The sequence below is a fragment of the Bufo bufo genome, chromosome 6, assembly GCF_905171765.1.
Source record: "Bufo bufo chromosome 6, aBufBuf1.1, whole genome shotgun sequence".
In the NCBI taxonomy this organism is placed as follows: domain Eukaryota; kingdom Metazoa; phylum Chordata; class Amphibia; order Anura; family Bufonidae; genus Bufo; species Bufo bufo.
In genome coordinates, this window is record NC_053394.1 from 153,140,420 (window position 1) to 153,154,438 (window position 14,019).

The 14,019-nt window shown below is 53.1% G+C and overlaps 1 protein-coding gene and 1 long non-coding RNA gene across 12 annotated transcripts in view; one reads left to right on the forward strand and one right to left on the reverse strand.

The window, feature by feature from the left end:
* The window catches only part of ZMYND8 (zinc finger MYND-type containing 8), a 125,272-nt gene that overhangs the window by 27,517 nt on the left and 83,736 nt on the right, over window positions 1-14,019 (reverse strand). For all 11 annotated transcript variants that reach the window (XM_040439055.1, XM_040439054.1, XM_040439053.1 and 8 more), the window contains one exon: window positions 7,271-7,386. In XM_040439055.1, coding sequence (XP_040294989.1) covers window positions 7,271-7,386 — 116 coding nt within the window. The remainder of the gene's footprint in view (window positions 1-7,270; window positions 7,387-14,019) is intronic.
* On the forward strand, window positions 287-13,794 carry LOC121006121. Its single transcript, XR_005780023.1, has 3 exons — window positions 287-297; window positions 7,150-7,154; window positions 13,503-13,794. It is a non-coding gene; the product is annotated as an uncharacterized LOC121006121 (long non-coding RNA).

Consider the following 14,019-nt stretch of genomic DNA (forward strand, 5'->3'; position numbering starts at 1 on the left):
TTCTGACCAGCAGTGAGCCTGGTGACATCACCAGCACTGATGGGCAGGCTTTAGAGCTGCCCTAGCCTATAAAACGGCTAGGTCAGCACTAAAGCCAGCCCATCAAAGCCGGTGATGTCACTGAACACACTGCTGGGCGGAAGCCTCCGCCCAGCAGTGTGAGGAGGTAAACAAACAAGCCCTTGCCCTGCGCGATCCACAGGACCGTGGGTATAGCTGCTGCCACTAGGAGGCGACACTAGGCTGAAAAGTGATAGCTCCTCCCCTGCCAGCTATACCCCCTCCAGCCCAGAGAGAGTATATTAGTTTGTGCGCAAGCAGTAGAAGTAGGAGAAAAACATACAGAAAACAAACCATAACCCAACTAATGCCAGTAGGACCGAACCTAGAACTGAGGACCGTACCAGCAAACCAACCGCCATCACCTGCGGCAATAACAGAAATCAATGGGTGGTAGCTGTGTCCCCCAATAAACTAAGCGAGAAAGAGATTTTACAGGTGAGTCCACAAAAATCTCGTTTTCTCGCTCGTATCATTGGGGGACACAGGACCGTGGGACGTTCCAAAGCAGTCCACAGGGAGGGAAGAACCACACGCCCATGAAAAACGTCCTCACGGAAGCTCAAGATACTGCTGCCTGCAAGACCTTGCGGCCCAGAGCAGCGTCCGCTGATGCAAAAGAATGCACCTGGTAAAACTTGGTAAACGTGTGCAAGGAAGACCAAGTTGCTGCCTTACACAGCTGCTAAGCGGAAGCATGGTGGAAACGAGCCCAAGAAGCGCCCACCGCCCTGGTCGAGTGGGCTGTGATCCCGCGGGGTGGTGCCTTGCCCCGGGAGCGGTATGCCTCAGCAATTACCAAACAAATCCACCTTGCAATCGTCACCTTGGAGGTTGCCAAGCCTTTGCGAGGACCTTCAGGAATAACGAACATAGAGTCCGTATGGCGGAACGACATAGAAATGGATAAGTAAATCCTCAGAGCCCAAATCCAGATGATGGAGAGCTCGCTCCCTAGGATGTGAGGGGCAGAACGAAGGGAGAACAATGTCTTCATTGACATGGAAGGCAGAGACTACCTTCGGCTAAAAAGAAGGTATCGGGGTGGAGCACTGCCTTATCTTGGTGCAGAACAAGAAAGGGTTCCTTACACTAAAGCGCTGCCAATCTCGTAACGCGCCTGATGGATGTGATTGCCACCAGGAATGCAACCTTCCAGGAAAGAAGACGGAGAAAACCTGCATCTAAAGGCTCAAAACAAGCAGACTGCAGGGAACCAAGGACAAGGTTCAAGTCCCAAGAGGGCAAAGGGGGGGGCTATACGGAGGGACGGTGTCAGCCACCCCTTGAAGAAAGGTCTTAACCGGGGCCTGATTTGCTAAAGGACGTTGGAAAAAAAATTTACAGCGCCGACACCTGTCCCTTAAAGGAACTAAGAGCAAGACCCAAATCCAGACCCGATTGCAGAAAGGAAAGGAGAATGGGAAGTGAGAAGCGCAGTGGAGGGAGGCTACATGCCTCACAGAAGCGCAGAAAAGACCTCAAAGTTCGATAATAAATTTTGGACGACACTGGATTCCTGGCCTTAATCATAGTTTGAATGACCTTGTCAGGGAAACCGCGCTGCTTCAAAATGGCGGTTTCAACAGCCACGTCGTCAAACGTATCGACTCTAAATGCTGGTGGAAGACAGGTCCCTGAAAGAGAAGATCGACTCTGAGCGGAAGAGGCCATGGCGTGTCTACTAGAAGGAGGATAATATCGGTGTACCACGCGCGACAGGGCCAATCCGGAGCGATGAGAATCGTCTGGATGCCCTCCATCCTGATTCTGTGCAGGATTTGGGGCTGGAGGGGGAAGACGTACAGCAGAGAGAACCTGTCCCATGGTGCAACCAGTGCGTCTACAGCGTACGACCGGGGATCTCTTGTTCGAGAGAAGAAGGTGGGAAGTTTGTGGTTGAGTCTGGATGCTATCAGGTCCACCTCCGGTCGGCCTCATCGGAGACAGATAGTCGAACACCTCCGGGTGCAAAGACCACTCTCCCGGGTCCACGGTGGTCCGGCTGAGGAAATCTGCCGTCCAATTCTCCACTCCCGGAATGTAGACCGCCAATAGAGCTGGTACATGTGTCTCTGCCCACTGCAGGATTTTCGCAGACTCCTCCATCACCGCTTGGCCCCTTGACGGTTGATGTAAGCCACCACCGCGGCGTTGTCTGACTGGACCAGAATTGGCTGGCCCCTCAGGATAGGGGTTCAATGGAGAAGAGATAGATGAATGTCCCGGAGTTCTAGGATGTTGATGGGCAGTTTGGATTCCGACTGAGACATACGCCTTGGAGAGTCCGGGGCGGGAAGACTCCGCCCCCAACCCTGAAGACTGGCATCGGTAGTAATGGCAGTCCATGAGACCGAGAAAGGATTTCCCCGACTGCGCAGTTGGGGTCGAGAGCCACCATCTGAGTGCCGAACGCACTTTTGGGGATAGGACTATGTGACGGTACAAGGACTCCGTCGTCTTGTCCCAAGACGATAAAATTGCCGGTTGAAGGGAATGGGTATGAAATTGTGCAATCGGAACCGCCTCGAAAGAAGCAACCATTGCACCCAAGACCTGCCTGCAAAATCGAATTGATGGGTACCTTCGCCGGAGGAAAAGACGAACTAACCGCAGAAGGGCTAGCAGCTTGTCCGGAGGGAGGCGAACTAACGCCGCGACCGTGTTGAGGATCATGCCCTGGAAAGTGATCCGCCTGGTGGGACGTAGGGAAGTTCACCAGCCAGCCAAAACCTGCCAGGGTATCCAGAGTCATGCGTAGACTGTCCTTGTTCTGACCGAAGGTGGCTGCTTTGACCAGGATGTCGTCCAGATAGGGAATCGGGGGTGATGCCCCGGTACGAAGAAGGGCAAGGAGAGGAGCAAGCACTTTCATGAAGACTCGTGGTGCCGTTGCCATGTCAAAGGGAGGGGCGACGAACTGGTAGTGATGGGGCCCTACTGCAAAGCAGAGGAAGCGCTGATGTGCCGGAGCAATGGGCACGTGTAAGTACGGGTCCTGAGAGGAATTCACCTCGCTCCAGCGAAGCAACAACAGAGCAAAGGGACTCCATTCTTTAGTGTTGAATCCGGAGGAACCGGTTCAGCAACTTGAGGTCCAGAACCGGGCGAACGGATCCTTCTTTCTTGGGGATGACAAATAGGTTTGAATAAAACCCTGTGAATTGTTCCTCCAGGGGAACCGGGGAGATCACACCTCGAGAGAGGAGAGACCGAATTGCCTGGAAAAAGGCGACGGCCCGATCTGAATCTCTGGGTGGCTGGGACAGAAAGAAACGTTCCGGAGGAGGAGAAGCAAACTCGATCTTGTAACCCGAGGTTACAACTCCGAGCGTCCATGCGTCTGAGATGTGGGCCCGCCACATATGTCCTGAAAAAGAAGGAGACGACCACCCCCAAGAGGGTGGGGGCGCTTCTTCATGCAGAGGCCTGCTTGTTGGCCGAGGAACGAGCAGGCTGTGCTCGCGGGCCCCAGGCTGGTTGAAGCCAAAAGAATGCCTTCTTCCGCTAGTCTTGCATGGGGCTCCTGCTGTCGGTCGTGTACCTGAAAAGCGGCAAAAGGAATGAGCCCGGGCATTTGAAGGCTTAGTGCGAAACGTGCGCTTGGATCTGCAATGTGGGAGGTGAGTACTTTTACTGCCCATAGCCTCAGAGATAATCTCATCTAACCGGGCCCCGAATAATCAGGAGCTGGAAAAAAGGAGGCCTGTAAGGGAACACTTTGATGATGAATCCGCTGCCCAAACCTTAAGCCACAATTCGCGCCGTAAGGCAACAGCGAGAGCCGATGAGCGGGCAACAAGTGCCCCCGCGTCCAAGGAAGCCTCACAGAGATACTTCCCCGCCTGTGAGATTTGCAGGGCCAAATTATTGGAGCTTAGCTAGAGGGAGGTCCGCTGCCAAGTCCTGATTTAATCGGAGTGCCCATTCCGAGACCGCCTTAGCCACCCAGGTGGAAGCAAAAATGGGACGAAGTGCTGAGCCACTTGGGACGAAGCTGAAAACTGACTTAGAAAAGGACTCCATACGGCGATCTACGGGATCCTGGAGGGATGAGCAATCGGCCACAGGAATGGCGGTATGTTTGGCGAGACGTGCGACCGGAGGATCCACCTTAGCAGGAGAGGACCACTTAGGCCTCTTTCACACTTGCGTTGTCCGGATCCGGCGTGTACTCCACTTGCCGGAATTACACGCCGGATCCGGAAAAACGCAAGTGTACTGAAAGCATTTGAAGACGGATCCGTCTTCAAAATGCTTGCAGTGTTACTATGGCAGCCAGGACGCTATTAAAGTCCTGGTTGCCATAGTAGGAGCGGGGAGCGGTATACTTACAGTCCGCGCGGCTCCCGGGGCGCTCCAGAATGACGTCAGAGCGCCGCATGGATGATGTGCCATGCGATCACGTGATCCATGCGCTTGGGGCGCCCTGACGTCACTCTGGAGCGCCCGGGGAGCCGCACGGACGGTAAGTATGCTGCTCCCCAGCTCCCCGCTACACTTTACCATGGCTGCCAGGACTTTAGCGTCCCGGCAGCCATGGTAACCATTCAGAAAAAGCTAAACGTCGGATCCGGCAATGCGCCGAAACGACGTTTAGCTTAAGGCCGGATCCGGATCAATGCCTTTCAATGGGCATTAATTCCGGATCCGGCCTTGCGGCAAGTCTTCAGGATTTTTGGCCGGAGCAAAAAGCGCAGCATGCTGCGGTATTTTCTCCGGCCAAAAAACGTTCCGTTCCGGAACTGAAGACATCCTGATGCATCCTGAACGGATTTCACTCCATTCAGAATGCATTAGGATAAAACTGATCAGGATTCTTCCGGCATAGAGCCCCGACGACGGAACTCTATGCCGGAAGAAAAGAACGCAGGTGTGAAAGAGCCCTTAGTTACACAATCCGCCGGAAAGGGATAAAGTAGATCAAGTCGCTTGGATGTGCTTAGGCGACGATCTGGACGGTCCCACGCCTTTGCAATGACAACCGAAAAGTCATTGTGTAAGGGAAAGGCTTTAGGAGATTGGAGCGGAGAAAAGACACTCTCTGGTGGCTCGTGGACGGAGAGCCATCATGTACCTGGAAGGTGTCACGGACAGCAGTAACTAGGCTGTCCACCATGGAAGCAATCTTGGAAGATTGTTCTGGATCCATATCAGAGTCAAAGTCCCCAATCTCACCGTCGGACAGAACTTTCCCTCGGAGGGAGGATGCGTCCGAGCGTGACCCAGGTGGGAGTAAGGGATGCTGAGGCGTCAGAGGAGGAATGATGTCCTGCTCTGGGACGCTTTTGCGAGCGTCCGCAGGCGAGGATTTATCAACCAAACGACCCATGAGGGAGAGGGTGGATTGGGATATTTTCGATAGGTCCTCCACTGCCCGGGATAGGGCACGGGCCCAGTCCGGTTCCACGCGGTCAGGGTGATCATGCGGCTGCGTAGGCTCGGGGGGCAGAACCTGTCTGGGCGCACAGCATGCGGAGCATACAGCCTCTGGCTGGCCGCACGGGAACTTAATTTTGCATTTAATGCATGCATAATAGGTGGTGGCTTGTGTTATGCGGGGGTCGCTCGTGGGTTTGGACATGGCTGCTAATCAAACCCAATACTGGATTTAGGGCTGGAGAGGGATGTAACCGTCCTACCAGTTTGTAGGAGATCCCAGGTCCTGTGTTCCCACAGAAGCATTCAGCCTGAATCAGCGCGGGGAATGTGATAAGGGTCCTCCCCCAGAGCCGCGGCGGGAAGCAGAGCCACGCCCCTTACATCTCGGTATTACGGCCTACACATCCGATGAAGCCGTGGCCTAAATTAGCTACTCAAGGCCGACCGCGATGCACTTCCGGTCAGCCGGAGAACGAAAGGACACGGAGCAGCGCGCCCGCTTGCCAGGAACTGCCCGGGGGAAAAGCGGGGAGCGTCCGCAACCCGATCCAGGGGGGGAAGACCGAAACAAAGCCGGGGTCTAAGGAATCACGGTGGCCGGCAAGGGGAAAAGCGGGGGCCTCTATAAGGGCTGCCGTGTGGACTAAGTAGGATGGTCGGGACCCAAAGCGAGAAGAGAGGAAGGGGGTTGGGGGGGAAGTGAGTTGGGGGCAAAATACTCACCTATTCCGATTACTCACCCCATTTTCTCCTCTTCTCTTCACCCTCCCTCAGTGGACCAGCAGGGTCACCTCTTCAGCATCTGGCACCCGAAGTGGCAGGAGTTTGGTATGGCGGGAGGGTCTTGCCGGATCCAGGTGACCCTTTGGCTGGTGGGAGGCAGGGGAGCTAGGCTGCCCTGGTCCACCTTTACTTCTTGGTTGAGGTCGAGCGGTGAGGGAAACAGACACTGGTCTTGCTCCCCGGGTAAACAGAAAGGCTAAACGACCGTTTCCCATCCTAAAAGGAAAAAAAGAAAAAAATAACAAAAGGAAGCCGTCCTGCAAGCAGGGAGCTCTGCCTCCTACGACACTAAGCTAAAAACTGATATACTCTCTCCGGGCTGGATGGGGTATAGCCGGCAAGGGAGGAGCTATCACTTTTCAGCCTAGTGTCGCCTCCCACGGTCCTGTCCTCCCCAATGATACGAGCGAGAAATATGGGTATGTCCTGGTTCAGCTCTGAACCCGGACAATCCCTTTAACTATTTTGTGTAGTCTAATGTTGGAGATATTCCTTTACTATGAAATAAAAAGCAACTCAACTTGTTTGGCATACATATATAGATTTTTCTGCTGAAGAGTAATCTTGGCTTGCATTTCACTTTGGCCTCTGAAACCCAACCAATCCTGAGACAAAAGGGCTACAGTATAGCATCAGTTTTTTGCCCCTGCACAGATAAATGCTGGCTAACCACTGTGCAGGTAAACCTTAAAAGAGGCTCCAATGCTATCATTCTCTGAACTGGTCGGTGTCCCAGAGGTCAGCCCCCTGCAGTCATATAGTGATAGTACTTCCTAGCAATATGCCAACACTTTATAAGATGAGAAAAGACCATTTATTTTGCAAAGTGTTCAACCATAAGCATTTAGAAAAGGGTTTGTCTGCAAATAAAATAATTTTTGCACTAACACATCTTGTCTGCTATCACTCAGCAAAGTGACCCAGCAGAGGTGAGTGGAGCTTCAATGACTCTTCCAGGTTATCTGCACAGCACATCCCCAGAACCCACTTTAAAAGGTGTTCCCTGGCACAAGCAGAGTTCAAAAATCGGACGTTCAGGTCCCACCTGTCATGCTGTCCAAAGAAGCGGGCGTCCACCTGTCCATCTTTATCTCTCAGAGCTTTAGCAGGCCAGAAGGGAAATCCTTTTAATTTAGCCCAGACCAGAGGGTGCGGATTGCTCTGAAAGAAACAAAAATCACAAAAATCTACTTATCACCCCCTGTGACAGGTCCTTAAGGGCAGGGCTACAGTGAGACTTATTGTAGCTCTACTAAATGATTTTAACTATTAATGTCCGGGATTTTGATATGGATGGCCTATCCTCAGCATAGGTCATCAATATCACATCGGTGGGTGTCTGAGTCACGGCATCCCTGCCGATTGGCTGTTTGAAGATGCTGGGGCTCTCTGTGTGCACTTAGGCCCTTTCCTAAGCTAGTGACATCATCATATGATGGTCACATGGTATAGGTGCAGCTCAGTCTCATTCAGGTGAACGGGGCGGAGCTGCAATACCAAGTACAGTCACTATCCAATGGACGGTGCTGTGCTTGGTAAACTGCGAGGAGGCTGCAGCACTCATCAGAAATCTGATGAGTGCAGCATCCTCTTCAAATAGCTGATCTCTGTGGGTGGGTGCCAGAAGTCGAACCCCCACCCCACCCACTGATCTGATATTGATGACCTATCCTGGCATTATAAAAATCCTGGCTAACCCCTTTAAGTTACAGTCCAGAGGAATACATTGAGTTGTATGAAATTCTTGTGGACTGCAGTGGTAAATTAAGAGCACTACAAGAAGCCTCTCTGTGTATCTCAGGCCTTAAAGGGAACTTGTCATCAACTTGATGCTGACCCACTGAGGGCAGTATAAAATAGTGACATAAATGCTGATTTCAGCGGTGTGTCACTCATGAACTAAAAGTCATGGTTAATTATAATCTTCGGCTCTCTCCACCCATCTGCTGATGACTGGCAGTTCTCTCCTAGACAGAAAGGGAGAAAACTAGGTAGAAGCCTGTCCGTCATCAGCAGGTGGGCAGGGAGAGCAAGTATTCATGAATAACCATGACTCTTCTCAGGTGGCCGTGACTCTTTTCCAGGCCAAGTCTGCAATGATTGTGATGTTGGTTCTCGGCAACAACTTACTTTTAAATGATAGACCGCTGAAATCAACTCATTTGTCTCTACTTTATACTGCCGTTAGCATGGACAACATAAAGTTGATGACAGGTTCCCTTTAAAAGGGTTGTCTCATCACAGACAATGGGAGCATATCGCTAGGATATGCCCAATTGTCTTATAGGTGCGGGTTCCACCTCTGGAACCTGCACCTATATCGGGAACAGAGCCCCACAAGGTTGTGGTGGTGCAGTCCGGGCCGGCCACCCCCAAGTGCTCTCCCCATAGAAGTGAATGGAAACGTACCGCGCATGACTAGCCACCGCTCCCATTCACCGCTATGGGCCCAACGGTAGTAGCTGAGCCAGCGCTCAGCTATTTTCGGCTGCCCCATAGAAAATGAATTGGAGGACGGCACCTATAAGGCAATGGAGCATATCCTAGTGATATGCCCTCATTGTCTGTGATAAGACAACCCATTTAATCTAGAAATCAATGAGAAAAAATAGAAATAGAACTAGTCAGTCTGTATGGGACTTCTTTCACACATGGTTTTGTTCATGTATCAGCTGGTGTGTCAAGGGGAATCTAGAGAGTCATGATAAAACGAGATTTTTGTATAACTTACCAGTAAAATCTCTTTCTCGCTCTTTCCTTGGGGGACACAGAAGACCTTGGGTATAGCTCATCTCCATAGGAGGCGTGACACTAAGTGAAAGCTGTTAAGCCCCTCCTCCACAGCTATACCCTCAGCCTGGAGAGAAAGGCAGCCAGTTGCGTGTCCAAGCAGTGAGAAAAGGCAAAGTCCAACAAGGAACCAACAAGCCAACTACCCAACGGGTAACACAAACTCGGAAACCGTGTAGAGAAAAACAACGAATGGGTGGGTGCTGTGTCCCCCAAGGAAAGAGCGAGAAAGAGATTTTACTGGTAAGTTATACAAAAATCTCGTTTTCTCGCCCAGTTTCCTTGGGGGACACAGAAGACCTTGGGACGTTCAAAAGCAGTCCAAAAGGGGAGGGACCACAGCTCCAAGGCGAAGCACCCGAAGGCATCAAGGAACCGCCGCCTGCAGACCCAGGCGGACCAAGGCAGCATACGCCGAAGCCAGAGTATGCACCCTGTAGAACTCTGTAAAGCGTGCAAGGAAGACCTGTGGCCGCCTTGCTCAAATGCATGGCCGAAGCCCAAAGCCTCCGGCCCAGGAGGCACCGACCGCTCTGGTGAAATGAACGGTGACAGTAAAGGCAGAATCCTGCGCTCGGTGCGGTAACCTCAGCAATAGCCAATCTGATAAAGCGGAGGAAAACCACCCTGGAGTCCGTCAACTCTAAGCGCGGACCTCCAGGAAACCCAAGAGACCGAACGTCGACAAGAGTCGGAGATCTCCAAGTAAAAACTGCAAGGCCCAAACAACGTCCAAATTGGTGAAGTGTTGAAGCGAAAGGCAAACACCACCTTCAGAAGGAAGGAACGGGATGTAGAACAGCCCTGTCCTGGGAAAAGACAGAAGGCTCAGAACAAAAAGGGGGCCATTCAGGCACCCGTCAGAGACATGACTGATACAGAAACACAACCGTACAGGACAGGAGGGGTAGAGAGAACTTCTGTAACGGCTCCAAGGACAAGATTGGAGCGCCGAGAACTCAGTATGTAGTTCCCAGGGCGGTACCGAAGGACAGTACAGAGGAACCAAAGAGCCATTTCGAGTAAGAAGGTCTTGACAGGCCCAGAGGGCCGGGGAACGCTGGAAGAGGAAGAACAGCGCTGACACTGATACCTCAAGTAAAGGAATCCCAGTCCCAGGTCCAGGCCGGACTGGAAAAAAGACAGAACCATGGGGAGAGAAAAGTCAGAGTGGGGAATGCACAGCTTCCCACAGAACCCCAGATAAAAAAACCATAAGTCTTACGACAGATCCTGGACGAAATACAGCCAGGAGCGGGCAGTAGCGAAACCGCTGGAGTCGCCTGACAAGCGGGCGAAAAACCAAATGTGATCAGGCGCAGACCAGTAACACGGGCAGAAGTTGACAAACTGGTCCCGTCGGCCCCCGAGCAACGTTGTCCCGTATCCACCCGAGTGGGGGAGCAGAAGGACAGACGGAAAGGAACCAAAAGGGTCCGCCCAGCATCCGCCAGATGCCAGGACAAGACAGGCTATAGTCCATGCTGATGTAGCCATGTTCTACAGTCCCGGTGTAGGAGATCAAAGGATAATCTGGATCGAAAGGTAGTCCCCCCAAGTTACCGAGAAGGTAAGTCTACAGCAGGACCATTGTCTTAGAATGGACCACACACTCTGCACTCAGCGGGAGGACAGAACGCGGTAGACTCGATAAATCGGCACAGCTAATACAGCCAGTGTGAACAAGGGAGACAGTACGAGGCCAAAAGGAACACCGGAACCATCCACATGAACAACCATGCTCTCCCCAGAGGGGAGGACAGTGAAGGAACAACCTCTGAAGTCTGGCGGGACAGAAGCCACATCAGAGTGATCTGTACCGAGCGGCGGCCAAACAGAGCCGGCAAGATAAGGTAGTCGAGACAAAGGCCGGCATAACACCCTCCAACCGAACGGAGGAGTGGGCAACAGGGAAGCCATAGGACAGCTCAAAAGCAGAACCCTGCTACACTGTGAGATGCCCGGTTCACCGCCTCGCAGAAGGAGAATACCCTGAAGAACCCAAGGCGGAGGTCCTCCGGACCTGGGTAATCGAGCACCCAAGAGAATTTGGGTGACCTTCCCGAGAAAAGCGGCCCGCACCTGGTAGCAGATCAGACTGTAGCGTAGAGGCGCCAAGAGGAAGGACTCATACCACACTACATCCGAAGAGGAGGAAATTGCAGCAGGCAAGGGAACCGCAGTCCTGCCAGAGCCAACGAAGAATTCGAGGGGCGATCCAGACAACCGCACTCTCGACCATGTGACCACTAGCGCAGGGAAGCAATACCGCGGAAGGACGAATGGGCACGCATCTAGGAACCACGAAAATTCCCTGGGATGAAGGGCCAACTAAATGAATGAGTACCACCCAGCTCCGTGCAGCAGAGAGCAAGTAGAGCCCGTCCGGGTCAGGTGGACAGAATGAACTCCTTAGAGACGAGTGCAAGGTTTGTGGCAGGCATCGTATCCCAAGAAAGCAAAAGTATGTCGCAGGAAGTAGATGAGGCATACGTACGAGCAGCCCGTAAGCAGTGAGAAGGCCAACCCACCTACAGGAGGAGAAGGCATACACGGCCCAAACAACGCACAAGAACGTCCGCTCACTGCAAAAGGTTAATTTAGCGAGAAAGGGGGGGCTCGCCACAGAGTGCCACAGCATGTACGGAATTGCAAAGTGCAACCTGAAAGGGAGTTATGCACAAGCCTAGTATAGCATGCGATGGAACGCAAGCAGTCCGCCCCGAAAAGGGGGGAAATTGTATCTGGCAAACTGCAGTCGGCAAGAGTGCAAAGGCCGGTCCCAAAAGGGAGTGATGCCTAAGGCCGTACCTACTTCAGAGAAGCAGGACATACCCTATAATCCAGCAGGAACGCAGAAGGTCCACCTAGTGAAAGGGGAACATGCACAGGGGTATCCTAGCATTAAGTGAATGTGCAATAATACACCAACACTGAACTTAGCGAGAGTGCAACTACTCTGCCAATGAAGGGGGACATGTACAAGTCCAGCACAGCCATACAAGGACAGCCGTGAATCTCATGAGCGTGCCAAATTCTGCTCATGGGATGAGGGGTGGTCACGCACAAGGCCAGCACCGTATCCAATGGAAGCGCAAGCATTCCACCCATATTAGAGGGCCATTCTCATGGGCAGCAATGTATCCGGTGAGAGTGTAGCATGCCGCCCAGAAAAAAGGGGGGTAAAGCACATGGCCAGCATCTCATCCAGGGAGAGTGCGAGCACACCGCCATGCATGGGAGTCATACACATGGCCAGCAACGTACTGGTGAAAGACAAACACAGTCAGTAAGAATGTGTGCATGTCGCCTGAGGAAGGAAGGCATGCCCCTGGCTGGCAGCGAATCCAGCAAGAGTGCGTACACCGCCCACGGAAGAGGGGTCATGCATATGCCGACAGCGGATCCAGCGAGAGTGCAAGCACCCTGCCATGTATGGGGTACATGCACATGGCCAGCAACGTACCTGCGAGGAAACAACCACAGACAGAGGGATGTTGTATGCTGCCTGAGGGAAGGAGGCATACCCAAGGCCGGCAGGAATCCAATGAGACTGTAGCATACCACCTATGAAATGGCCGGCAGGAATCCAAAGAGACCATGTACAAGTCCAGCTGTAGCATACCACCTATGAAATGGCCGGCAGCGAAACCAGTGAGAGTGAAGCATAGTAACATAGTACATAAGTGCATCATAGCACATCAGTGAGAGTGCAGCATTCCGCCTATGGAAGGGGGTCGTGCACATAGCCAGTACCGTATCCGGTGAGAGTGCAGTATTCCGCCTAAAAAGGGGGGTCATGCACATGATCAGCAACAGATCCAGTGAGAGTGCTGCGTTCCGCCCAGGAAGGGAGTCACACACACACATGGCTGGCTCACGCACATGGCCGGCAGCGAATCCAGTGAGTGCTGCGTTACGCCCATGGAAGGGGGTCACGCACATGGCCGGCAGCAAATCCAGAGAGAGTGCAGCGTTCCGCTTATGGAAGGGAGTCGTGCACATGGCCAGCACCGTATCCGGTGAAGGTGCAGTATTCCGCCTAAGAAGGGGGTCATGCACATGGCCAGCCGGCAGCCAGGGAGAGTGCAGTATCCCGCCTAGGAGGGGGGGGGGATGCACATGGCAGGCACCATAACTGGAGAGAAGATGAATGCTGCCTACGGAAGGGCCGCATGCACTTGGCCAGCGCCGTATCCTGGAAGATGCAAGAAAACCGCCTAAAAGGGGAAATGCCCTAGCAGCGACGCAGGCTGGGAGCGCAACACCATGCCGCCTGTGGAAAGAGGTCATGCAGACATGCAGCACTACTGATGAGGCTGCAGCGTCCTGCGCAGTCCAATAGAAATCAGTGATCTATTATTATTTATTTTATTATTATAATAATTATTATTATTATTATTTTTTTTTTTTTTTTTTTTTTTATATATATTTAAAACACAGCCTCTCCAAGGCTAAAGGGGAGCCACCATATATGGGCACCTGAGAAAAAAAGGGGGGCCAACTATACAGACCCATTTGGGAGCCGGCCTGTACCCAAAGGGTTAACAGGGATCCGGCCTGGAGGGCGGCGTGCGATCCCCTGGGGGCGGAGGAACCTCCAGGCGGGAAGAATTCGCGCCTGGAGAGGTTCCCGCCCCCTCCACCAGAGACCGGAATATTGCGGCCTAGTAGGCCGCGAAGCCGGGGGCTAAATTTGCGGCGCCCGGCCCGTTATACCGCCGGGACCTGAGGCGGAATGGCGCTTTAAACCGGCCGCGGGAGCCCACCCCGCGGGCCGGTCGGAATTGCGGCCCAGCAGGCCGCGAAGCCTAGGACCAAATTTGCTGAGCCCTGGCGACCGGCACCGATGGTCGGACGGCCTGCTGGGGCATAGTCAAGCCCAATGCCGGCCGCGGGAGCCCACCCCGCCGGCCGGAAGAGACAGGGACCCGAAAAGGCGGTTTGCCGGCCGCGGGAGCCCACCCCGCCGGCCGGAAGAGACAGGGACCCGAAAAGGCGGTT